A 27,604-nucleotide genomic window follows, 5' to 3' on the forward strand; every position below is an offset into this window, starting at 1 on the left:
TCCCTTCTCAGCTAGTCATTAATCTTCACTTTGCCTCCTAGGCTAGAAAGCTTGGAACAGAAAAGGCAGTGCCTCTAGTGAGTCCTACTTTTCAAACATCACTAAAAACAACTCAAGGAGTCAACTCAGAACAAAATAATTTAAATAATGAGTCTTTGCATCCTTCCTAACAAGATCAACAACTATCCTTTTATCTATCTGGGTTATATCAATGGGGCAAGATAACAGAAGGCTACAGTACTTGTTTCTGTAATTGTCAGGGGTTTCTCTAAATATTCAAGCTAAGGTTTTCTTCTCATGCAGATTTTCAGTAGGACATACTGACAGATGATTCCATTACCTCTCGTAGTGGAAGATACACTGTTCTCAAAATCTATGTCTAGTCCCAGTGGTCTATTTCCCAAAATGCAGGATTTAAAGCAGTCTTGGTAATCCTGCTGTTGATGACAATCAGAGAATTAAAAAGAGGCTGGGAAAGAAATGGAAAGCACTGTGGAATCCTAGGACTGAAAGAACTTCTATGATGGGTTTGGGATGGAGGAAGCAATCTCATGCTACCTAGTTGGATGTTGGTGTTGGACTCACTGCTAGACCCATATTGATTACAGACTCAGTTTTTTCTTTGTACATCTCAAACCAAGACCAATGAAGTACCAAGCACTTGACTTTGGCTGAGTGCATTTCTGCTGAATTGAGGTATAACAACAGTTTCTGTTTCTGAGCCATAACCTAGCACAAAAAACAATCACACACACATACACAGAGTGAGAAGTTTGCAAGGGATGAGAAAAAATTGCTGTTACTACCATCGAGTTGACTTTGATTTATGATGACCCCATGAACAAGAGATCTCCAAGTCACCCTATCACCAACATTTCTTCGCAGATTTTGCAGATTCAAAGCTATGGCTTCCTCGATTAAACCAGTGTATCTTAAGCCAGGTGTGGGTTTCATCGTTTCCTATTGCCTTCTACTTTTCCAAGTATTCTTTTCTAGTGAGACATGTCTTCTCATCATACAGTGTTAGCAGTCTCAATTTAGCTATCTTGGCTTCTAAGGAGAATTTAGGCTGCATTTGTTCTAGAATCCACTTATTCGTCTTTTTAGCAGCCCATGATAGCCATAGAATCTCTTCTCCAGTACCAGATTTCAGACATTAGAAGGGGCATTTGTCATCCTCGGAAGTATTTGTTATCAGAATTCCTTTGGGTTGCATTGTTTTAATTGATTGGTTTTAAGATTGTAATGTTTTAATTTTTGTTTTATCCTATATATGTATATGTGGCATCAAATTGCGCTTTTTTGTGAGCTGCCCTGAGTCCCCTTCAGGGTAAGAAAGATGGGATATAAATGCAATAAATTAAATTACATTAACTATTGAATTTCACTGGCTTTTTGTGAGCTTCCAAGTCAAGTGTAAATAAAAGCTCTATGATTCATAGAGGGAAAAAAAGATCACAGAGCAGGCAATAAGGTCTTACCCTTGTGGAATTAAATGTATAAGTTGCTGTTGGGGAGTGAGGTCTGAGTTCAAAGAAGGTGGAAAATAACTAAGAGAACAATAAGATCTGAAAGTACCCAGGACATATTAGACTGTGGACTGAGAATTAGGGAAGGGACTCTCCCCACCAACGCAGTTGGTGGGGAGAGCGATTTGCCCCTCCCCCCTGAAGGAAGAGAGGGGAAGGTTACTTTTGAACCTTCTGGAAGGAGGGCGGGGGCTGGCTAACTCCGTCAGCCAGCCTCTTACCTTCAGTCTTGCAAAGACTTTTCACCCACCACTCCCGCCCATTAGCAGTATATCTGGTTGCCCGTTGGAGCCGGGTAGGAATTTTTTGCCTCTCATGTTCTGGGGGTTTTTTTTCGCCTACCCTATACTGTTATTAGGGGCTAGATGGGGTGGTCTGGTTTAATTAGGCCAGCATAAATAGATCAGGAAAACACAGACATGGAGATATACGCAAGGCACCCCTTAAGGGTGGGGGTCACTATACAACAAACACTCACCTAGAAGTCACCAAATGGGTGAGGGGACATCAATTGGCACAGTAAAGAGAGAAGCTGATATTAATAATCGGACACTGGCTTCTCCAGACTATTACCTTCAGGTTGCCCGGTTGGGGATCCAGGGCACACATATATTACACATTAAGTAGCCGAGGACGCTGCCTCGGTTAGCCACCAAGTTCCTAGACACATAGTTTAGTTCAGGTAAAGTTAAATAGGTAACATTTAATAAAAGTTGCCCAATTTGAATCCATACCATTGTTGTCTGTCTCGTTATTTCAGGGGTTAAGGGGCAAATAGAAAACATGGAGAGCAAAAATAATGTCCACTGTTGGGATAGAATATGTAAAAACAAGAAGCATGCACTGCTTGGACCATAGCAAGGCTCTCCTAGAGTGGTTTGTGTTTTATCAGGTTTCACCTAATTTTCTCCCATTTCTAGATATTGATGAATGTGCAGTGAAGAACGGAGGCTGCCAGCACACCTGCATGAACACCTTAGATTCCTACCACTGTGAATGTGATGCAGCTCATAGACTTCATGCTGATGGACGCACCTGCATAGGTGAGCATGAGTCACACAACCTGTGCTATATTTTTGAAAAAGAAAAGAGAGCTGTCAGGAGAAAATGAGGATGAGAGGAAGGAAGGAAATGCACTTTTAAATTTGGGGGGGGGGGGGGGGGAGGGTTATGGCAAGCAGATTTTCCCCCAAACAAGATTGTATAATACTATGTTGTCAAGTTGTCTGGAAGGTTGTCAACTTTCCCCCTGACTTTTAAAATCATTCTGAAAGCAGCTCCAGTACTCCTCTGCTTTTGCACTTCATGACATGGTGCTTATAACTCTTAGGGTGATGTCAAATCAAAGTTGCTTCAATGCGAAACTATATTTGAAGGATATTGGCTGCTTGCATTCTAAAGGAATGTCACATTAATTATAGACTTGCGCAATTTATTCTGCTTGTATAGTTCACTGCGGCCTCTTCTGTCCTTTCCAACAAGAGTAAATTGGTCAACCAAAATAACACCTACAGGATACAAATAATGGTGCCCCTTAAATGGGACATGAGGGTTCTGTTAAGTAAGATCAAATGTTTATTTTATTTCAGTTTTAATTTTAAAATATATCATCTACCTTTCTGCATGCTAGAGGCTTCAAGGCAGGTCAGTACCATTATATTAAAAACATAAATATTCAAGACTCCAAACCCATATAACACTAAAATAGCCAGAAATAAAACAAAACCCTTTTAAGGGCCAGCAAACTTTTCTGGAGAACAAAACCTGTCTGAATGGCCCTTCTAAAAACCTAAAGGGAGCAAGCCTCACTGACTTCCCTGGAAAGGTGATTCCAAAAAACATTGTTCTTTAAGCATAATTCATAAGTGATATATGAGATACAGGCATGAGAAGTGTAGCTAGAAAGGAGGCTGTGACCCTTGCGTTGGATATGGACATTTCTGTGTTTTTGAAAAAGCATATAATGCCTGCTTTTCCGAAATGATGTATTAAAGTTGCATCTGTTGCACTGATGGCACAGTGGGTTAAACCGCTGAGCTGCTGAACTTGCTGACCGAAAGGTTGGTGGTTTGAATACGGGGAGCAGGGTGAGCTCCTGATGTTAGGCCCAGTTTCTGCCAACCTAGCAATTCGAAAACATGCAAATGTCAGTAGACCAATAGGTACCGCTTCTGTGGGAAGGTAATTGCAATCCACGCAGTCATGCTGGCCACATGACCTTGGAGGTGTCTATGGACAACGCCATCTCTTCAGCTTAGAAATGGAGATGAGCACCACCCCCCAGAATTGGAAACAACTAGACTTAATGTCAGGGAAAATCTTTACCTTTACCTGTTATTTGTACAAGCCTAGGGGCATTGGAGGTGAAATCTATCATAATACATGTTAAACCCAATCTGAGAATCTGCAGTTATGTCCTCTCTGCTGCTTCTCAAGACATGTGAACTATAGAATGATTTTACATGCCTATTCCCTGATTCCCTTGTCTGTTTTTAAAAAATATTTTGTCTTGTACTGATGTTATGCCTTTTTTGGTTGGCCTAATAAACTGCAAGACCATTTTGGAGTCTTCTAGCTTCCTTACCCTGTCTAGAACCAAATGGTCCTACTAATATTTTTAAACCCTTGGAATATTCACTGCAGGGATGCTGCCAACACAATACTCATATGCATAGTTTTCACTTTTTTAACGTTCTCGCCGTGTTGTTGTTCTAAGCCTTGCCACTCAAACCATGCTATGTTGTGTTCTCATCACATTTTGTGTTTATCGGCCCCTGTTCCATGTTATCACTTGGCAGACGGAGGAAGAGGAACTCAGAAAGTGATGGCACCCCATCATGAAGTGAGTGCTCCTACATAGCCCAAGTGAGAAGTTGATGTAAAACCGTAACTTTCAGCTCAGTCTTCACTCAGAATAGTGCCTTCTTTATTTTAAAGAAATAGATGGATAAATTATCAAATAGCCAGGTATCCAGATAATAATACAGGTACCTGATAGGATATTCTTCTTTGTTTCCATCAGAATAAATAACTGAGTTTGTTCTTCCTGATCATCAAATAAACTATCTGAAAAAATTAAAAAAGAACAACTCACAAAACAGATTAAAAGAGTCATAATAGCAGAATATAAGAGGCATTGCTAGACTTACTTGCCCTCAGAAAGGATGAAGGATGGTGTTTTATTTTTTTTGCAATAATGTTTTAAAATAGCTGCGTCAGTCTGCAGCAGCAGAAAAGGGGAGGAGAGAATTAGCCACATCTTTAAGACACTAAGGCCCCTTCCACACAACTGTATAAAATTCACATTGAACTGGATTATATAGTAGTGTGGACTCGGATAATCCAGTTCAAAGCAGATATTGTGGATTATCTGCCCTGATATATAGCAGATAATCCGCAATATATCATATAACCGGCCACAATATATCATATAACTGCCCTGATATAGGGCAGTTATATGACTGTGTGGAAGAGCCCAAAATATACACCAAAATATACACTATACACAGCAGTTGAAACCATTTAACTGCTGTGGCTCAATGATATAGAATCATGAGAATTGTTCATAGTTTGGTAAGACACCAGCAGTCTTTGGCAGAGAAAGTCTTAAAACCTTGTCAACTACAACTACTATGATTCTGTATCATTGTGTTATGGCAGTTAAAGTGCATTAATTCTAGAGTGTAGATACATCCTAAGGGCATTATATTTTAGCACTGGCATGTATGGTTATCAGTATATGAAAGTTCATGCTGGAATATAAATCAGGCTTAAAGGCAATATTAGATTCTTTCTCTTCCATCCTTTTCCTATTATTTTATCTTTATGTATAAGATAACGAAATAGTCCCAACCCTCTAAGCTCAGAGATGCAAATGGAAAGCACTAGGTTTTTTTCTCAATAATGTGTGCTCTCTGTACCTATTTCCATTGTGGATTTAATTATGGGACAAAGCATAGCAACATAAGAAGAGCCATGCTGGCTGAAATCAAAAGTTTAGCTGTGCTAGCAGTCTGTTGACTGTGTGGCCAACAAGATCCCTATAGGAAGTCTACCAGCAGGGGATATATGTAACGGAATCTTTGGTTTGTGCCCCGTAGCAGTAGGTATATGAAGACATTCTGCCTGTGGTAGTCTGTATGTGCTCTGAATATGTCTGATATACCTTTAAGACAGCTAAGTTGGACACACCACTACATGTTATTGTACCAAAATCCACAGTTTAACTATATGGTATGTGAAGAAGCACTTCCCTTGATGTGCTTTAGCAGATGACCCCAGGTTCTAGTATGAAGAAGAAGAAGCAAGAAACAATTCTTTCTATAAACCATCACTCCTTAGAATAATAGCATCATAGAGCTGAAAGAGACCTCGTGGGCCATCTAGTTCAACCCCCTGCCAAGAAACAGGAAAATTGCATTCAACGCACCCCTGACAGATGGCCATGCAGCTTCTGTTTAAAAGCCTCCGAAGAAGGAGCCTCCACCACACTCTGGGACAGAGAGTTCCACTGTTGAACAGCTCTCATAGTTAGGAAGTTCTTCCTCATGTTCAGGTGGAATCTCCTTTCCTGTAGATTGAAGCCATTGTTCTACATTCTAGTTTCCAGGGCAGCAGAAAGCAAGCTTGCTCCGTCCTCCCTATGAGTTCCTCTCACATATTTATAGATGGCCCTCATCATGTCTCACCTCAGCCTTCTCTTTTGCAGGCTTAACATGCCCAGCTCTTTAAGCTGATCCTCATAGGCCTTGTTCTCCAGACCCTTGATCATTTTAGTCACCCTCCTCTGGACACATTCCAGTTTGTCAACATCTCCCTTCAACTGTGGTGCCCAGAATTGGACACAGTATTCCAGGTGTGGTCTGACCAAGGCAGAATTGAGGGGTAGTATGACTTTCCTGGATCTAGACACTAGACTCCTATTTATTCCAGCCAAAATCCCATTGGCTTTTTTTGTCGCCACATGACATTGTTGACTTATGCTTAACTTATTGTCCATGAGGACTCCCAAGATTTTTTTCCCCATGTACTGCTGTTGAGCCAGGCGTCCCCCATTCAGTATATTTACATTTCATTTTTTTCTGCCTAAGTGGAGTATCTTGCATTTGTCCCTGTGCTAATGTGATATCCTGGCAAATGGATGAGGTCCTTTTGAGACTATTTGATACCCCACTAACCAATCAAAAGATTGGGTGTCACTAGACTGAACAGCTTTATTTATGAAAAAGATTTAGGAATGTTTGTAGACCACAAGCTAAACACAAGTCAGCAGCTGAAAAAGCCAATGCAATTCTAGCCTGTATCAATAGGACTATGGTGTCCAGATCAAGCAAAGTAGTATTAGTCCTCTATTCTGTTTTGCCCCCGGTGGTGCAGTGGGTTAAAGCACTGAGCTGCTGAGCTTGTTGATCGAAAGGTCACAGGTTCGATTCCGGGGAGCGGCGTGAGCTTCCACTGTCAGCCCTAGCTTCTGTCAACCTAGCAGTTCGAAAACATGCAAATGTGAGTAGATCAATAGGTACCGCTTCGGTGGGAAGGTAACGGCGCTCCATGCAGTCATGCCGGCCACATGACCTTGGAGGTGTCTACAGACAACGCTGGCTCTTCGGCTTAGAAATGGAGATGAGCACCACACCCCAGAGTCAGACATGACTGGACTTAATGTCAGGGGACTACCTTTACCTTTTACCTCCAAGAATGCCATGTCTGGGCACCACAAGTCAAGACTTTTATACTAGCTGTGAATTCCTTGCTTTTGTGGCTTTGCATCATTTTGATCTGTCCATAAATATTTTAGCCTACTGGCTAGAAGAGATTATTCATTAATTTGAAATGTATCATTGTCATCTATATGAAGGGGATACCTGGCTCTGGCTCTCCTGTTCATTAATATTCCAGGGAAGCTGTTAACATTTGGTAATTCTTGTTTTAATGTTTTTTGTACTCGTGTCTCATATTGTAATCCCCGACATATACATATTTATTCTTTCTTAAAACCCTGAACATTTTGAAAAGGCAGAATATAAATGATTTTTAAAAGAAGGGGATTGCAAATTATCAGAACCCGGTATTTTAAAAATAACATTCCTACATTTATAGAGATCTGTCTTTTTGTCACACTGGGGAAAATGACAGTAAATAGATGCTTTTATTGAGATAGCAGAGCAATAGGGCATAGAGCTCCAATTACTGTTGCCAAGTTCTGTATAAAGGATTAAAATGTTATGTAAATCTGCCTGTTGACACACGAGAGAGTCTTGTTCCATTCCCCATTGATTTTGTTTTTGCTGTTTAAAATGTGAAAACCAGTACAGTTTCATATGGATGGCATCTGTTGAATCAATTCTTTTGAATTTCTTTGTCTTTCTGCTGAAACTGGAAGCACTTGGGAAACAGACCAAATGACTTGTTTTGTCCTTCTTAAAGCTACCATTGTATTGGCTTGATGACAAGTAACAATGAGGAGGTGGGAGAGGTTTTAAAGAAAAACATGTTTGCTTTATGGTTTGATAAGTGTGTACATAACAGCTAGGGAGATAATGAAATTAAAATGAAGGAAAACTACCATTTCTAGATGTCCTAGTCATCCCCAAATCCAATCAACAATTGGGCCACACAGTTTACAGAAAACCCACCTACACGTATAGATACCTATATAAAAACTCCAACCATAACCAAAGTAAAAAAGAAGCATAATTAAAACCCTGGTAGGCTGTTCAAATAGAATCTGTGAACCCCACCTCCTCCAAGACGAACTGAACCACCTAAACTGGGCTCTACAGGCCAAAGGAGACTCCACCACAGACATCAGAAGAGCTGCAAGAAGAAGCCACGAGAGTCAAGACAAAGATCCACCCAGAGGAAAAGTGTTCTTGCCATACATCAAGGGAACCAGTGACCGCATAGGGAAGCTGATGAGGAAACACAACATACAAACTATCTACATACCTACCAAGAAAATCCAACAAATGCTCTGTTCAGCAAAGGACAAGCGGGATCCTCTCACCTCTGCAGGAGTCTACCGTATACCACGCAGCTGTGGACAAGTCTACATAGGGATCACCAAACGCAGCATTGCCCAAACACGAATCAAGGAACATGAAAGGAACTGTAGGGTGCTGCAGCCAGAGAAGTCAGTCATAGCAGGCCACTTGATGAACCAACCTGGACACAGCATATTATTTGAGAAATGCTGGACCACTCTAACAACCACTATGTCAGGCTTCACAGAGAATCCATTGAAATCCACAAGCATGTGGACAATGTCAACAAAAAAGGAGGAAACCATAAAAATGAATAAAATCTGGCAGCAATATTTAAAAATTCTAAAAGAGTAAAAAAAGAACAACTTCCAAAACAGGGTAATTCCAGACAAGAAACAATCAGGGCCAGCTAATCACCTCCCATCAAAGGATTCCCCCAGACCCTAGCCATGCTCTGGTTACATCCCGAATAGACTACTGCAATGCTCTCTACATGGGGTTGCCTTTGAAAACTTCTCGGAAGCTTCAATTAGTCCAACGGTCGGCAGCCAGGTTGTTAACTGGAATGGCGTACAGGGAGTGTACTACTTTGTTGCGCCAGCTTCCGAGCACAATTCAAAGTGCTGGTTTTAACCTTTAAAGCCCTAAATGGTTCTGGCCCAGATTACCTGTCCAAACGTATCTCTTGCTATGAACCATCACGTAACTTAAGATTGTCAAGAGAGGCCCTGCTCTTGATCCCACCACTCTTGCAAACATGGTTGGTGGGGACGAGAGACAGTGCCTTCTCGGCAGTGCCCCCCCCCCCCATCTGTGGAACTCTCTCCTTAAGGACATCAGGTTGGCCATCTCCCTCCTGTCCTTCAGAAGACAATTGAAGACCTGGCTCTGGGGCCAGGCATTCGTCTAGAGGATAGTGGCAATATGGAAGGAATTTTGGAATTTTTATGACATTGGATTCTCCCGGCTTGGTTTATGGCTTTACTGGCACATTAATGTATTCTTAAATGAATGTATTGATGATTTTGTATAAAGTTTTTTAAATGGTTTTACTGTTTAATTGGAATTTTATGGTGTAGATGTCACTAGCATCATTTGATGCTTATGTGAGGCTGCCCTGAGTCCCTTTGTGGGGAGAAGGGTGGGGTAGAAATGTACAAAATAAATAAATAAATAAATAAGCAATCAGACCTTGAAGCTGCAAGACCATTAAAAGCTAATCAAGGAAGCCAATTGCAGCAGTCACTCCTGTCTCAAACAGCAAGATTTTTTTCTCCTATCCTGGACAATCCACAGATATATAAACCCCACTTGCTTAGTTTCCAACAGATCTCACAACTTCTGAGGATGCCTGCTATAGATGTGGGTGAAACAGCAGGAGAGAATGCTTCTGGAATATGGACATACAGCCTGGAAAACTCATAGCAACACAGTGATTCTGGCCATGAAAGCCTTCGACAATACATAGGGTGGTACTCTTTTTACTTTGGAGACTAGGATTCAAAACCCTGCCCAGCTATGAAAATCCAATTGGTTAACTTATGGAAACTGTTGTGAAGTGATTTTTTTACATTGAAGATACTAGCAATCATTTTTTTTCCATTCAAGTACTACACAAAATCAACAATACTAAACCAGACATGTACATTTCCTGCTTAGCAATAAAATGCATAGTTGTTCAATGTTAGAGATAAGGAAGAAAATGTTCAACTCACATTTAAGACCAGTCCAACTAATTTGAAGTTTGTGGACCAACTTGCAAACTGTAATACATTTTGTTGTTATTATTTGTTGTTAATTTGGCTTCAACTTACAGCAACTCACATTGAATATCCTTATCTCTCCAGACAGGAAATGCTTACCAAAAGTATCTTCCAGGGAAAGTGTACAAAATTATGTGTATTAGAGAGAAGACACAACAACAACAAAAAGTCTGCTAGTGAAACTAAAAAGCTGGGCATGGAAACTAGCAAAAGAAACATTAAAGACCAGGCTATGTATTATACAAAATTGTGTATTAGGGAATGTAATAAAGTGTAGACATGGTATCAGGATTCCTTCCTTATTATTATGTGTTATTTTGATGTATGTTGTTTTACTTTTTGAAACCTTTTTGTGCATTATGAAAGAAAGGTGACATATAAATATTTTAACATTAATAAGGGGCCCAATGCAGCAACACCAGCATGTTGTCGGGCCTCTTTCTTCCCTTTTATGCTTTCAAAAATCAATTTTGTTATTGATAGATGATACGTGTTGATTGATATATCTTTGGAATCAGCAAGCTCAAACATCCAAGCTGTTAAGAAGCAAAGCTCTCACTTGTCAGGAAGCTGTTGAAAACCAAAATGCATTCACAAAAGAGATTGTATAGTGTTGCAGACAGTATTGGCATCTGGAGACTGTGCACTCCCTCAGGGACTTTCTTTAGAGCCAGTGGGTCTAGTCTGCAGGTTGAAAAGGGTACGAGGGAGAATAATGAAGTCACCTTGGGTCGAAAGACACATGTTGGGAAGAAAACCTTATTCTTTAAAATGGAATTTCACTTCATTTAATTGGGAAACCCATTAATTGCCTTGCATTAGCTAACATTGGGAGGAACATTAATTTGTATATGCTGTGTTCCTATACTACTTGGCTGTAAGGTTTTATTTATAATTGCACAGATGTTGGATGTTGTCCTGCCAATAGCCTTTGTGATAAATTTTGGAGCGCAGTCTCATTATCCCATTTGTTTTTACAAACTGATCTGCTGAAAATTGGTTTCATAGATTCCCACTGAATCTTTGCAATTTTTATTTGCCTTTAGACCCCAAATGTTTTTGAAAGTTCCTGAATATTTTGCTCAGCCATACAAGGAAAATACAGCATAGTATTATAATGATTTAGGATTCACAGAATTTACTATTGCAGTAACCTAAGGGTTGGCAACAATTGGAAGGCATGTTTGCATAACAACATAGGATTACACTGTTGGTGAATTGCCCACCAATATCCTCACACCCAAAGATTGGGGCTCAAAGCAGTTTACAAAGAAAATGAAGTATAAGTAAGCAAATGTATCTAAAAATAGGTCAAAAATTAATATAGTAGTAACCTTTATATAGAAGGCTGTGAACCATTATCGGTGCTAATGCCATTCACATTACCAACTGAAGACAGATGGGATCTGAAACCATGGCACACAAAAGTTGCTTGAAAACTTCATATGAAGTCAAACACTATATAGAAATATTTATTTGCATGGTCAATATGTGAGAAGCAGAAAGCAAGGCACATAGACCATGACATGAAATTACCTCATTGGATTTCTTTTGTGACTGATACATGCTAAGTCCCCTCTACCAAAAATGTCTAGAACCAAAATTGTTTGGGATTTCAAGATATTTTGGACTTTAAAATATGTGCATGTACATAATGAAATATCTTGGAGATTAAACACAAAATTATGTATGTTGAAGGTAAAAAACAAAGTCAGTGTACACTTATTTTATTTATTTATCGTGTCAGGAACAACCAAACAGTTGTATTACATTTTTAACAAAACAAACAAATAAACAGATAAAACACAAAGTTTGCAAGCTTAGTAGTTGATTAAATGTCCTTTGACCAGTAGCTGGCCACTTGAAGTGCCTCTGGTGATGCCGCAAGAAGGTCCTCCATTGTGCATGTAGCAGGGCTCAGGTTGCATTGCAGCAGGTGGTCAGAGGTTTGGTCTTCTCCACATTCACATGTCGTGGATTCCACTTTGTAGCCCCATTTCTTAAGATCGGCTCTGCATCTCTGTTCAGCGCCTTCTAAGTCGCCCAGTTTTCTGTGTGCCCAGGGGGGAGTCCCTCTTTTGGTATCAGCCATTGATTGAGGTTCTGGGTTTGAGCCTGCCACTTTTGGACTCTCACTTGCTGGGGTGTTCCAGCGAGTGTCTCTGTAGATCTTAGAAAACAATTTCTTGATTTAAGTCGTTGACATGCTGGCTGATATCCAAACAGGGGATGAGCTGGAGATGTCACTGCCTTGGTCCTTTCACTATTGGCTGCTACTTCCCGGCAGATGTCAGGTGGTGCAATACCGGCTGAACAGTGTAATTTCTCCAGTGGTGTAGGGCGCAGACACCCCGTGATAATGCGGCATGTTTAATTAAGAGTCACATCCACTGTTTTAGCGTGGTGAGATGTGTTCCACACTGGGCATGCATACTCAGCAGCAAAGTAGCATAGCACAAGGGCAGATGTCTTCACTGTGTCTGGTTGTGATCCCCAGGTTGTGCCAGTCAGCTTTCATATGATATTGTTTCTAGTGACCATTTTTTGCTTGATATTCAGGCAGTGCTTCTTGTAGGTCAGAGAACAGTTCAGAGTGACTCCCAGTTATTTGGGTGCACTGCAATTCTCCAGTGGGATTCCTTCCCAGGTAATCCTCAGAGTTCAGAGTGTACACTGAACTATCAGAAAACAAATGTGTCACTATCTCAGCCACACATGTGTACAATTTCAATTTTTGGATATTTGGATAAGCAATGCTCAACTCATGCTTATTTATAATGCTTTCATTTAATTAAATATATAAAGGGTTTTTTTCAACCTCCCTGTATACTATAATAAGCCAGTGAAAATGTTTGTCCCTTTTGACTGCAAAGCAATGGAAACAAGCAACAGACACCAAACAGTACTTAAACTGATGAATACTAGAAGGCAGATGGGATAGGGAGATGGAAGATGGATCAAAGGTTATGTTTTGGAGAACTGGGAAAGAGTGGTATGTTGGATCATAATAGGAAGAAGTCTGGTGGAGGGTACAGGTGATAATGAGGTAGAGAGGAGGCATACAGTTGGGTTGAGTCACCTCCCAGTGGCCACATCTCCAGAGGATTCAAGTGGTAGGCAATGGGAGGAGGAGGAGACAGGCAGACCAACCACTCTGCAGGGCTGATCATGGCTTTCATCACTTAGAGAAAGATACAGTGAGTGAGGAGGAGAAAGGGAGGGAGAGAGACAGCCACAGACTCCATATAACCAGACCAAATGATTTTGTGGGACTTATACAGCCTGCAAATTGGATACTCTTCACCCCTGCCCTAGGGGATGAAAAAGCATGTACATACAGAGAGATTTAGAGTCCCTGGGAGCAAGCCAAAACACAAACAAATACAAAGGAATGACAAAAGGTGAAAAAGAATGCTTAACATCAGCATCTCTTTCCTTTGCTGACTTACCTAGTTTACTTTTCACAGAGTGGTTAATCTCCCATCTCAAGGTTCCCCTGGGTGTCCTATTAGTTTTAGCAGATAAGTAAGATGTCAGACATGCTGCTATAGAAGTCCTGGGTAACAGCTCTCCATTCCCTTCAAACTCTGATTCAGAGGAGAAACATGTACCTCCTACATCACATCTGATCTCTTGTGACTAGAGATGTCAGTTCAGGATTATTGTGGGCCAAAACCAGAGACCTAGCAATGTCCCCTAGGGATGTCATTAAGGGTTATGCACTAAGCATTTAATCTATCAGTAGTCTGTTTGCTTCTAGTCAGAAAGTGAATACAGAACAAAGCGCATTGAGAGCCTTGGGATTGCAACAACTGAGAAGGAAGGAGGAAGCTAACTAAATACTTAAGTACTCAGACCATGACAATTCTTTTAAGTTGCAGCAACAAATCAATTAAACCTTGCAAATTGCAGCAAGTTGCTACTATACTAGCTAATTTGAGATTTGCAAGCAGACCTTTTCTATTGCCCAGAGCTGACTAAAACTGGAGAATATGACCCTTGTCTCCCACCAGAAATGACAAGGAGACTCAAAATACAATCAGCAGGATAATCAAACGGGATGGGAGAAAGAGAAAGGTTGTAGGAGATTGGGCAACAGGAAGGCAACCAGGGGAGGAAAAATATCAGAACTGATAATTGCATTAATCTCTTCTAATTTTTCTTAAAGCACACTGGCAAGGCAATATGGCCATAGGTTGTGCTTCTTCCAGCCAAATATTATTAGCTTCCATTAATTGGCAATGACCTGCACTTTGTTCTGCTTTCCATTGATCCTGTGGAAAGTTTATTAGCCAAATTTTGCAGCCTGACCCAGCTAAAATTCCCATTGTGATCTCATCATATGTTCAGTGCCATATGGTCTAGGTTCTGCACCAAGTGTTCCATAAGATATTTATAAAATGTTACAGTTCCAGCTTCGTGTTTCTGTTCTCCAGTTTTGTTTGGAGACTATGCATTGCCTGCAGGAAACTTACAAATGCTCAGGAAAAGATTGCCTCATTGCAAGGGAACGTCCAAAGGAATACAATGAATACAACCATGGATAAAATTAGAATAGTCAAAGAAATGACCTGGAGACAGGCAAATGTTTTGTACTATAACTCCTATGACCCAATTTGGCATGCAGGCCATGGCTTATCAAAGTAGAGATCCAAAACATTTGGGTTCTCACATGAAGTTACCAGGTGTAAGTCAGGCCATGGTTCCCTCTACCAGGTCTTTTCTGTTCAGGATAAAGCCTTGCAAAGTGAAGTAAACTGGTGCTCCACTAGCTGAGTTTTCTAAGCTTATGAGCAGGCCTTTCCCAATGGGTCCTTTAGTTGACAGCTTTTAAGTGGAAAATTCAATTAATTTATTAACACTTGATGGCACACCTGAGCCTTTGGGGAAACTGTAGTGCCTAGCTTTACTCGAGGACTATCTGTATACTTTCTGTTAAGATTAAGAACCTTTATCACACAGAGGCACTTTAGGTAAGGTGAAAAGATAACCAAAATGAGTCTACTGCAAACAAGATGATTAAAGGGTTAACTCCACCCAGGACTATAATACGTTAACTTAATATATTACAAAAGGAGCCTTTGCTGGCTGCAGTCATTTCTATGGAGTCTTCTGTCTCTGGTGCAAAGTGATGGTTATAATTTATTTATTATTTATTTAAAACTTTTATATCCCAATCTTCTCTACCTCCGTAGAGAGACTCAGACCAGCTCAGTCATCTTTCTTGTGAAGCATAAGCTGGTCATAAGCTCCTGTTGTCCTTTGGATTGGTGGTATAAAAATGCTGCTGAATACAGGCTAAGGATGCCTGTTTTTGGATTGCTAGGCTTAGAATTACCAGACAATGCTCCAAGCCTCTAGTGTCTGTAGAAAAAGGAGGAGTCCCGCAAGAGAGCTCTATTCAGGGAAATGGAATAGACCAACCAAGCCTGCCCTCGGGGGGGTGTTATGCTCCGACCAAAAACTAATGCAAAGGAAGTTCTATGAACTAATGCTATTGGGAAGTTCTATGAACAAGGGGAACTGAGGCAGAGGAGAGGAAAAGGCAGAGCCAAGTCTTAACAACACAGTGGGAGGTTTTTGTTTAAAGAGAGAGAGAGAGAGAGAGAGGAACATCATATTTCAGATTTTGATCCACAAATTCAATATCCATGGTTTCACACACCCATGTTCTCAAAAATATTTCTCCCATCCCTCCAGAAGTATTTGTGGACCTTTCTAGATCCTCCAGTGTAATTTTATTATATGTTTCTGGTCCAAGTATAATCAAAAGATAAGGTTAATTGTTATCCACAGTCACGGGTATCAACAGGGAATCTTGGAATGTATTCCCATGGACAGGGATTATACTGTATTATAGTGTACTGTCCACTATCCTCCTTTTGCAAGTGTGCAAATAAGGGAAAAAACTGCAGGACTTGTAAAATTCTGGATACCACATGTGAAACAAGATGTTCCAGAGCTGGATGAAGTCTGAAAAACAAGTGAGGTTTATAGCAGCATAGAGGAAAAGCTACTACACTTGATGCTTTATTTTACCTTATTTTAAAAAGCAAAATGGTACATGATAGGAGTGTAGAAAATAACACATAATGTGGGTAGTTTATAAGGACATTTTTCTTCCTGTCTTGTAACACTAGAAGCCAAGCTCATCAACTGAAGTATTATGGTAAATAAATACATCTAACCAACGAAAGAAGGTTCGCCTCCACATAGCACATAGTTCAATTGTTAGCTTTGCTGCCCCAAAATGGTAGTGCTTGCTTCTAACAAATAGACCACCTTAAATTGGAACTAGATTAATAGAGTTTATATTTGTCATTGGTTACTATGATGCCATGATAACAATGTATACCAGAGACTGAGTGCCAGTTGCTGAGGAACTTTGAGGAGAATGTGCCATTACATTCATGTTCAGTTTGGAGTTTCCCATAAGCCACACTGTCTGGGGGCAGGGGGAGGCTGCACAGCTATTGGAAGTGATGTGGCATATTTTCTCATTTTGTTTTTGGATTGGTTTCAGGTTATAATGGGACAGAGAAGAAAGGATAGGACCCAATGCCAATTTTACCAAAATAGCAAAGATTAAAATGAGATGTTAGAGTCGGGGGATTGGAAAGTTTTCAGAAGTGAGAAGTTGGGACCCTGTGGGCCATACGTTCCCCACTGTAGGTGTTTGGATGGTTGCTGTGAGAACACAGTAGTGGGCTACATAGAGCTATGGTCTTACTTGTAAATAACAGAATCAGTCACTGAACTATAGAGAATTTGAAGGAATCAAAGGGTAGGCAGCCTCTTGTCCTTTAAGTGTTGTGGGCTTCATTATTCAGAGCTTCGAAAAGATATTTTTCAATTAAAATTTCCAGAATGCCTCCGCTCTCATGGCCACTGTCTGTGGTAACTCATGGATTCTGAGAATTGTCTTTAAAAAAAGAAAGCAAAAAAGCAATATTCCTATTTTTTGTCCCATCATGCTGGTAGCTTCTGGGAATGGTTATTTTAGCATCTCATTTCCTGTGTCTGGAATACAGCTTGTAGCAAGGTACTGAAATAATAATCAAGATTCTGTGAGGTCGGAATGAAAGAGGATCCTAAATTAACAAAACCTGGTACAGATAGTTGTCCTAAAACCAGTTCCCCCCACCTTCCTCCATAAACATCAAATAAACTCAGAGCTATCCCTGTCCCCATCCTTTTCTCTGCCCGTTTTTTTCATCAGAGTCTCTCTAACATAAGAAGGTTGGAGGCACCAGGGATAATGAAGATATTTTTGGGACCTTCTAAGAGTCCACCAGGGGATATCATCATTATGTGTTGTCTACCAGAACAAAGTCAAGAATGATCCTCACCTCACCATCTCATTTACCACATGGCCCTGTTGAGAGAAACAGGAAAAAGTAGAAAAGGATTTTCTCCTACCTGAGAAAACATATTTGAAAACTATACAGTTTTCAAAGGCATCCCTGCGGTGGGGAGAAAATGGATTAAATCATTCTCTCAGTGGGAAGGCATAAAGATGCACATCCCAAGCATGTAGGTAGGCTGGCCTGGTCAATGCTATATTTCTAGATTTTCAAAGCGTCTTTGACATTGTACCATATCAAAGAGTTTGCAGCAGTCTTGCTTTTAGTACTTTAGAATCCTACTACTACCCCACAACTCCTTTATATACTGTATATGTATTATTCAGGTCTCAGGAGTTTTCTAGTGTGGGAAGAACTTGCAGTGTAGATTTTCCATGTTGACTTGCTGCTTATTTTGAAAAAACACAGTATGATTGAAGGTATCATCTGAAAAGGCTCCTGAGAGCATTTAGCAGTTATGGGATGGAAGGACATGAACTCCGAAGAACTAATAATTGATAGAAAGATGCTAGGATAGGAATAAACAAGCAGTTTGCACAATGTGGTGTTGTCACCAAGGATCTATTTTGCAGTCAATACTTCTAATAAATGAAATGGAACCTGGGAAAAAAAAGAATGAGGCAGATGATTGTAGCGGTGCTATAAAGTACCCGGTATATCCAGAAAAGCTTTGAAAAGATATACCCCTACATGGGTGACAACGTGGTAGATTGGGTTCAACTTAAGTGCAAAGCGACATTTGAAGAACATAAGCCTAACATTATATATACATACCAATGGGATCTAAATTAGCTCTTAGGGGGGGAAATCTTTCAGCACAGCAGAAAACCTTGTGAAAAGGTCAAGCCAGCATGATGCATCGGGAAAAGCAGAAAGTGCAAAGTTAAGAATTAAGAAAGAGATGGAAAAGAACATGGCATATTTCCCAATGGAAATCTGTATATATATATATTTAATACATGAAATGATTTTAATGGAAGTGCAATTTGTTTGATATTTAATATATGCATCTTAAAGAGTTTATAGGATATATTTAATGGATCTTATCCAAAAGCACAAGCACTAGAACTGATCAACTAAAATATACTGTTAAACAGCTTTAATTTTTTAAAAAAAGCTTAGGTTCTTGTGGGGTTTTTTTGGGCTATAGAGCCATGTTCTAGAGGCATGCCTCTAGAACATGGCTCTATAGCGCGAAAAAACCCACAAGAACCTAGTGATTCCAGCCATGAAAGCCTTCGACAATACAAAAAAAGCTTACTTACTCATCATCCCAGTATGATGGCCTTCCAAGTGTAGTGTCTTGCTGGTAGATATGTAGGTGACTGTAGAGCTCTATTCTTGACCCGCATGTTCTTCCACAATGAGGACATCGGTTTCCAGGCAGAAGGTGGTCCCAATCAGGGTTGGCTTTACACGCCTTCCTCTTGGTATGTTTCTCCCTTTCACCCTCCCTTTGTGCCTCTTCAAATTCCATAGCACTTCTAGTAGCAGCTGACCTCTAGCTAGATGCTCGAGAGCCAGGGCTTCCCTGTTCTTGGTGTCTATGCCACAGTTTTTAAGGTTAGCTTTAAGTCCATCTTTAAATCTTTTTTTCCTGTCCACCAACATTCCATTTTTTGTTCTTGAGTTGGGAGTATAGTAACTGCTTTGGGAGATGGTGATTGGGCATTTGGCCAATGTGGCCAATCCAGTGGAGTTGATGGCGTAGGAGCATTGCTTCAATACTGGTGGTCTTTGCTTCTTCCAGCACGCTGATATTTGTCTCCCTGCCTTCCCAAGAGATTTGCAGGAGTTTTCGCAGGCATAATAATTGCATGGTGGCCCCCAGATTCAAAACTTCTTACAAATTAAAAACTGATACTGATAAAAATGATTGCAGATGAAAATAAGATTATTTGTCATCATTTTCAAAATTGCCTCCCTCTCTTTCCCTCCCTCCTTCCCTCCCAATAAGTCCATTGTTTCCACCATTATGAGAAGGCTATGGAAGAAAATGAAGGCATTTGGATGTAGTATAGCATTGTAGAGGCTTGTTGGGGTGACATGGGAGATTGCTCTGTTATAATCCATTTGGGGCAATTCTGCCTGGTTTCAGGGCATTGGGTGTGGGGGGCGGGGTGCGTCAGGGTATCCAGGGGTCACAGGCAGCCCACAGCAGTAGTATCATCTCTGGAATAGGCTATCTTCCCACTTTTGGAAGTTTGTTTTCAAGCACTGTGGTTTTTGCTCCAGTCAAGTTTCTGCTCTAATCCCTTGCAGCAACATATCTGCCCATTAAAGATGTCATGGTTTGCCAGATCAGCTCCAACCCTGAGATTTGTCAAGTCACAAAGGGAATGATGGAGGCAAGTGTCATCAATTTGAACTGATGGCATGGAAAATGTTGGCAAGAAGAGAGGCATATGGAAGTATCTGTGTCAGATCTCTGCTGAATATTTAGGAAAGCAAGTCAGCACTGCTGTAAGAAAACACAAAGCTTGGTTAGGGCAGTTTTTCTTCCCTGTTTCAAAATCCCATTTTAAAGGATGCCTATGTAGTCTTTCGGTGCATTGTAATATTTTAATGCTTATCTAATAACTTAATTGTTTTGAACGCTTATGTTTATGCAAAGAAGAAATGAGTAATTGTCACAGTATATTTTGATATATACAGAAGAAAATTATTTCTTTGTTATAAGAAAACATAGTAAACATAATAGATGTAGGGGTTTTTTTTAGACAGGAGGAGTGTTGTGGATAGGTTAAAATAATGCATCCAGATAAAAACAGAAAGTCAATTTTACTGGGTGCTGGGAATAGAAACAATATGCAATTCATTTCTTTGTCTTTTGTCTTGTATGTTTCTTAAACATAGATACTGTCTTATCTATTATTTCTTATAATTAAAATTAAAAGCAAGTCTCATGTTTATACTTTTAGTTTGTCCTTTTTCTTGTTTTTAATTTGCATTGCTTTAAATATGTTGGGTTTTGTTTTTTTGTTTTTTACCTTGTCATGTGTAAATTATTTTTTATTTATTTTTATTTTAAAGATGTTTTACCCCGCTCCCATCACCAACCCTCCCCCTGGACATAAAATTTACATACTAGAAACATACAAAAAACTACAGAAATTACATTTGAAATATCAATCTTAATCTCAATTCCTAACTGGATCCCCCATACTCTTAATTATTATAACATTTTCTATTTTGTCTATATTGTTTAATTTATAATTAATTATTTCCACATGTAACATATTTACTATATAATTATACCAATTTTTCAGAGTCCACTTTGTTTTATCTTTCCAACCCCTCACTAAAACCATTTGCACACACGCTATTAATTTGTCAACCACTTTTTCCTTTTGCACCTTATACAATCCTGGTATCCTCGCATGTAGTAAATTTCTATTGACTATTATTATTTGAAGATTTAATATTCTATTAATTCGTCAACCATTCTCCAGTATGCCTGTACTCGATTACATTTCCATATCATATGATTAAACACATGCCAACATCTGTCATTTACCCCTGGTTAAAAAAACAACATGAAAGTTGTGCAGGGATTCTATACCATTTTTGTAACATTTTTCTCCTTACTTCCCTTAGTACATTATATTTTGCCTTTACTATATAACTTATTTCCCTTTGAATGTCTTCCATCTCCATTCTCCACATTTTAAATATGTTGTTGTCTCCTTTGAGTTCCATTATTGGGAGAAAAACAAGATGTAATTGAATAAAATAATAACAGTTATTTCCTTTGATCATTACATACAATACAATCATTCATAGCAAATTTAAAATTGGTGTATGTTTCTCTATGACAGAGATATCATAATTTTTGACAAAACATTGGAAATAATTTCTTTAGACATAAATTTCACACTGTTGCATATCTTGGTAAAAATCAATGTGTAATTGTTTTCAGCCTTCAAGTGTTTTTGGCAGCGGTGTGTCATGTATATGAGGTTAGTTAAAGTATCCTGCTGTTCTTCATATCTTAGCTCACATTTTTGAATCCCTTAACAAATGCCATTTTTATCCTTGTTTTCAGAGATTGACCCCTGTGCCAATGGCAATGGAGGGTGTTTACACATCTGCCAAAATGAGAATGGATTTGCAAAGTGCCAATGCTATTCTGGATATCATCTTTCTGCAGATGGAAAGTCTTGCACAGGTAAAAAGTGTCACAGAGTGTTTGGAATGGAAACAAAAAAAACAAATCTGCATCTCATAATCAGCTTATACAATGAAATTAAATACAGTGTATGCAATAATGCAACCCTGATTGAATAGGAAGCTGTTGAGAAGGAGGAATGCCACAGGAGCTTGCTTGTTGGTCTTGGTTCATAATGACAACGCTTCAACTTCCCCTGTATTTTTGTCTGCTTCATTTCCACCTCTTCGTTTGCCCCAGTTTTGTGTGGGTTTATAGACCTAAAAGTGTTTTTTTTCATGCTCTAGATCCAATTGTATTCTGGATTTTATTGTCCCCCAAGTAACTTTCCAAGCTCTGATCCCAGCTGTGTTTTGGAGTACCTTGGCATTATTTGGGAGCTTTATTGCAACATTTCAATGAGAAGGCAATTAATGGCACATAAGTTTCCCTGAGATACAGCTTACACACCACTATTGATGTTCCAGCAGACAAAGCACAGTTGTAGGGAAGGCATTCTAGCAGGGCATTTTACATTCAAATTAGGCAACAATGAGGCTCGGACATGTTGATCTAGTGTTGCTGTTGTTAGCTATATGAGTAGGTTAGTGATATTTATTTATCGTGTCATCAGCAACCATACCATTGTGTTACAATTCTAACAGAACAAAACAAACACACAGATCTAAAAAAAAACAAAAAAAAACAGATTTTGCAAACTTGGTAGTTGGAGATCCTGAAGCAACCAGATGGTTGAGTGGCATTAAATTCTCTTTGTGTTTTAGTCTGACTTTTTAAAAGGAATTTCCCAAAGTCCTATTTAAGGGAAAATGGTTTAGTACCTTGGATAGCTCTTTTTAAACCAATGCAATTTCACTGTTCTGGTGGCATCAGAGTCTCCAGCTGTCATTCGCATGGATTCTGTGGCAGATTTGTCCATTTGGAAAGGATTCTCCAAAGGCTAAACAATGAAGGGAGGATTCTTCAGTGTTTCGGATGTTCATGCTTCCTCTTTTGCTCTACAGATGTTGATGAATGTGTAGAAGGGACTTCCAGGTGTAGTCATCTCTGTATGAACACTCTGGGTTCCTTTGCCTGCATTTGCAATCCTGGATTTGAGCTAGGGCATGATGGAAGGCAGTGCTACCGTAAGTATTCATTTTTGCTATAACTGTAAAGATAGGACTACCTTCTCAATGAGTGTTGGCAGGATGGAGTCCCTGCCATATTTTACCTAAGGGAGAATGTTTTCTTCCTCTTGATTTCAGGTCCCTTCCTTAGACTTGATTTTAAAAAAAACAGCCATTGTGATCAGAGCTGTCTTGCAAAGCATACAAGGATAAAGAGTTTGGGTTTCTCAGAAACACTTGTACCAGGCTATAGCTTTCCATGTCCATGAGCATGAATTCAGAATACTGAACTACATGCCTCCTGCATTTCAAAAAGCACACAGGGCTGCTGATTTACCCTCAAGATACAGTGAATGATAATATGTGTCTAACTGTTCCTAGAGTTACCCAAAGTACATGCTCAGACTACTGATTTTTAAGGCTGCATTTTTCTATCCATCTCCCTCCTAATTTTACAACTCAGGCACAACCATTAAAAAGAAAAGAACCCAGCTCATATATGCAAGCCCTCAGCTCCCCTAACTCACTTCTGACCATAGTGTGATCAAGCCTGTGGATCAGCCCACTAAAGTTCTGTTTCCAACAATAAAAATAATGAGGACATTGGAAGTCCAAAGCTACAAATTGATGGCTTGCTGTTTTTTTCCTGAGTCGTGCTGCTTCTACAGAAGACGATTCTCAGCATGACAGCACTTGATAAGCAGTGGTCAAGCAGCTATCCTTGCTGGAAGATGAGAAACATCAGAAGGGCAAAGTTAACTTCATCAAGTAAAGAAGCAATATATTGTTTTAGAGCATTTTTAGAACCCATTAATACAATTCCTCTGTGTAATTGCAGGGTGTATGAAAAGGGCAAAAGTGGGGAAGGAATCTCCTCCAGATGTTGTTGATCTGAAACACCTCACAATTGACTGCAATAGTTAGGGATGCCAGATGTTACAATTTGACAACATCTGGAGAGCTCCACAATTCACATCCCTGGGCTAAATACTCAGCTGTTGAGTGGAAAAGGGCAATGGGAATAAGTTATTGCCAGAGGATGTTCATTGATATGGAAACAGTGGAAGAGTGCCTGTGGGCTTCCTAGAAGCATCTAAGACAGGTTGATCACATCAAACAAACCAGAACACACATGGCTAGCTGGAAACAGTGCAAACAAGAGCAATATTGAGCAAAACCCAATCTTTCAGCATGTCTATCTGGAATCAGTGTATTTCAGAATGGAGGTGTGGGGTGCTATGGGTGACCTTTGTTTTTTTTTTCCTTTGTGCGGTCAGCCCTCCACATTTGTGGGTTTAATTTTTCTGCAGATTTGATTAATATGCCCTCTAAGGTTCTCTAGGTCTTTCATAGTAACTCTGGTGAACCTTTTATGAAAGTTGACCATAGAATTGCCTTGAAGGATCAAGAGATTCCTAGAAAGATGTTCTTTCAACTGAAAAAATAGCTTTTTTGAAACAAAATTATGGTTTTTCCTTATTCATGGGAGTCCAGCTACAATACAATAGACTGAAGAATAGCCTTCAGGTCAGACATGTATAATAAACTGCAGTAAAATTTAGGAATGCTGCCCTTTGAAGGATATAAAATTAACATCTGTCTCTCTTCACAACTTCCTTCTGTATCCCGTTAGCAGAAAGAAGAAATGATTGAGAATATACGCTACAGATATTTAGTGTGTACTCGGAGGTTGTTTTTTTTTTATTTATCAGAATGAAATAGAAATATCTTGCCTATCAGGGAGGAATTCATCATGTAGAGAATGTTTTTGCAGACAGGAAAGAGTCAATCAGCCTCAGCTGTGTGATTTCCTAATCCATACATTAAAAGAGTTATTTCTGAGCTGCGAGGAAGGCAAAAACATGCCTCCTTTAACCTCTTCCACCATTGCTTCTTGAAGATAAGAAAAGTCATATATATTGAAACTTTTCTATTTTACTTAAAAATCCAGGAGAATTCTTGGATTCTTATAACAATACCATACATATGTAAAGGGGAAGGGGCATGTCAGGGAAGAACAGAAAGAACAGAAAGGCGGAGTAGCCTTATATGTCAAAAACTCTTATGCTGCAGAAGAGATTCAAGACAGCAATCTGGGAAACCAGCTTGAAATCATCTGGATAAGAATCAAGGGAACTGGGACTCAAAAAGATGTCATTGTAGGCGTCTACTACAGACCCCCAAGCCAGGAGGAAGAACTTGATGAAGTCTTCTGCCAACAGTTGACCAAACAGGCACAGAAAAGAGATGTAGTAGTCATGGGCGATTTCAACTATCCCGATATTTGCTGGAAAACAAACTCGGCCAAAAGTACAAGGTCCAACAAATTCCTCGCTTGCCTTGCAGACAATTTCATGGTCCAGAAGGTAGAAGAGGCAACAAGGGGATTGGCTACTCTTGATCTCATCCTAACAAATGCGGAGGACCTGATCGATGCGGTCGAAGTGGTAGGATCCTTAGGGGCAAGTGACCATGTGCTCCTGCAATTTGAGGTACAAAGGAAGGCCGAAACTAAGACAAGTCAAACCCGCATTTTGGACTTTAGGAGAGCTGACTTCCAAAAAATGAAGGAAACGCTGAGCAGCATTCCGTGGACACAGATACTAAAAGACAAGGGAGTTACGGATGGATGGGAATTTCTCAAGAGTGAAATACTCAAGACGCAATTGCAAACCGTGCCAACAAAGAGAAAAAATAGGACAAGTGCAAAGAAGCCAGAATGGATGTCCAAAGAACTTCTAACTGTGCTAAGACACAAAAGATACATGCACAAGAAGTGGAAAAAGGGAGAAATCACCAAAGAAGAATTCAAACAATTAGCCAACACCTGTAGGGAAAAGGTCCGCAAGGCTAAAGCACAAAATGAGCTCAGGCTTGCCAGGGACATTAAAAACAATAAAAAGGGCTTCTATTCTTATGTCAGTAGAAAAAGGAAAAACAAGGAGGCGATAGGACCTCTTCGCGGAGAAGATGGGGCAATGCTGACAGGGGATAGGGAAAAGGCAGAACTACTTAATGCCTTCTTTGCCTCGGTCTTCTCACAAAAAGAGAGTCTTCAACCTCAGCAAGATGGAGTGGATGAGGGATTGGAGGACATCCAACCCCAAATTGGGAAAGTCCAGAGGACAGGAGCAGAATTCAAAATGATCTTGACAGATTAGAGAGATGGGCCAAAACTAACAAAATGAAGTTCAACAGTGACAAATGCAAGATACTCCACTTTGGCAGAAAAAATGAAATGCAAAGATACAGAATGGGGGATGCCTGGCTCGAGAGCAGTACGTGTGAAAAAGATCTTGGAGTCCTCGTGGACAACAAGTTAAACATGAGCCAACAATGTGATGTGGTGGCAAAAAAAGCCAATGGGATTTTGGCCTGCATCAATAGGAGCATAGTGTCTAGATCTAAGGAAGTAATGCTACCCCTCTCTTCTGCTTTAGTTAGACCACATCTGGAATATTGTGTCCAATTCTGGGCACCACAATTCAAGAGAGATATTGACAAGCTGGAATGTGTCCAGAGGAGGGTGACTAAAATGATCAAGGGTCTGGAGAACAAGCCCTATGAGGAGCGGCTTAGGGAACTGGGCATGTTTAGCCTGAAGAAGAGAAGGCTGAGAGGAGATATGATAGCCATGTATAAATATGTGAGAGGAAGCCACAGGGAGGAGGGAGCAAGCTTGTTTTCTGCTTCCTTGGAGACTAGGACGCGGAACAATGGCTTCAAACTACAAGAGAGGAGATTCCATCTGAACATTAGGAAGAACTTCCTGACTGTGAGAGCCGTTCAGCAGTGGAACTCTCTGCCCCGGAGTGTGGTGGAGGCTCCTTCTTTGGAAGCTTTTAAGCAGAGGCTGGATGGCCATCTGTCAGGGGTGATTTGAATGCAATATTCCTGCTTCTTGGCAGGGGGTTGGACTGGATGGCCCATGAGGTCTCTTCCAACTCTTTGATTCTATGATTCTATGATTCAAGGTTTTCAGCAGGACACAAAATATTCACAGGGATAAATAGAACCATAGGAGGGGGGGCATATTAAAACAACCTGGTTAGGCCTGAGCATGCTCACTTGACACAGAATGCTGACTGATTTTGGAGGAAGAAACTTGAAAAGTGAGGGAGAAGGGTAGAATTGAGTATTGTAGAAAGGGTTGGGTGGATGGCAACATGAAGAATTGTACATCCATACAGTATGTGGATGCATATATGTTACTTACTTGATGCCTCGCTCAGTGTATCTGCCTTCGTCCACTGCCATCAGCTCGTATTGCTGCACCTATTTTTCCCATCTCCTACAGTCAGCCTTCCACATTTGTGGGCTTAACTTTGATTATTCATGGATTTTATTTAAAGGTTCTCTCTAGGACTCTCTGGGTCCTTCAGTGCAATGCTATGGGCAACATCTGCTAAAGAATCTAAAGAGGTGTTCTTCCAGATTAAAATGTGGTTTTAATTGCAATTTTGGCATATTCTTATCTTTATTTATACCCTAATTTTTCCCTCCTTAAGGAGACTCAAAGCAGCTTACTTACAGTAAAAAAACATTTCAATACAATTTTAAACCTACAACTATACAAAAAATTATAATAGAATTAAATATCATTGATATTTACAAAATTCCGATAAAATCCATAAAAACATATTCAAACTAAAAAAAAACCACAGCTTTCACATGGTCCAGTGCCCCTA

At 39.9% G+C, this 27,604-nt stretch overlaps 1 protein-coding gene across 11 annotated transcripts in view; it reads left to right on the forward strand.

The window, feature by feature from the left end:
* LOC132770524 (multiple epidermal growth factor-like domains protein 6) overlaps positions 1 to 27,604 on the forward strand; it is a 267,021-nt gene that overhangs the window by 152,750 nt on the left and 86,667 nt on the right. For all 11 annotated transcript variants that reach the window (XR_010909523.1, XM_067466032.1, XM_067466033.1 and 8 more), the window contains 3 exons: positions 2,450 to 2,572; positions 21,685 to 21,807; positions 22,812 to 22,934. Coding sequence is in view for 10 of the 11 variants with exons in the window: in XM_067466032.1 (XP_067322133.1) it covers positions 2,450 to 2,572; positions 21,685 to 21,807; positions 22,812 to 22,934 (369 nt within the window). In the remaining variant the exon portion in view is untranslated. The remainder of the gene's footprint in view (positions 1 to 2,449; positions 2,573 to 21,684; positions 21,808 to 22,811; positions 22,935 to 27,604) is intronic.

This window comes from Anolis sagrei, chromosome 3, assembly GCF_037176765.1.
Source record: "Anolis sagrei isolate rAnoSag1 chromosome 3, rAnoSag1.mat, whole genome shotgun sequence".
Taxonomy (NCBI): Eukaryota; Metazoa; Chordata; class Lepidosauria; order Squamata; family Dactyloidae; genus Anolis; species Anolis sagrei.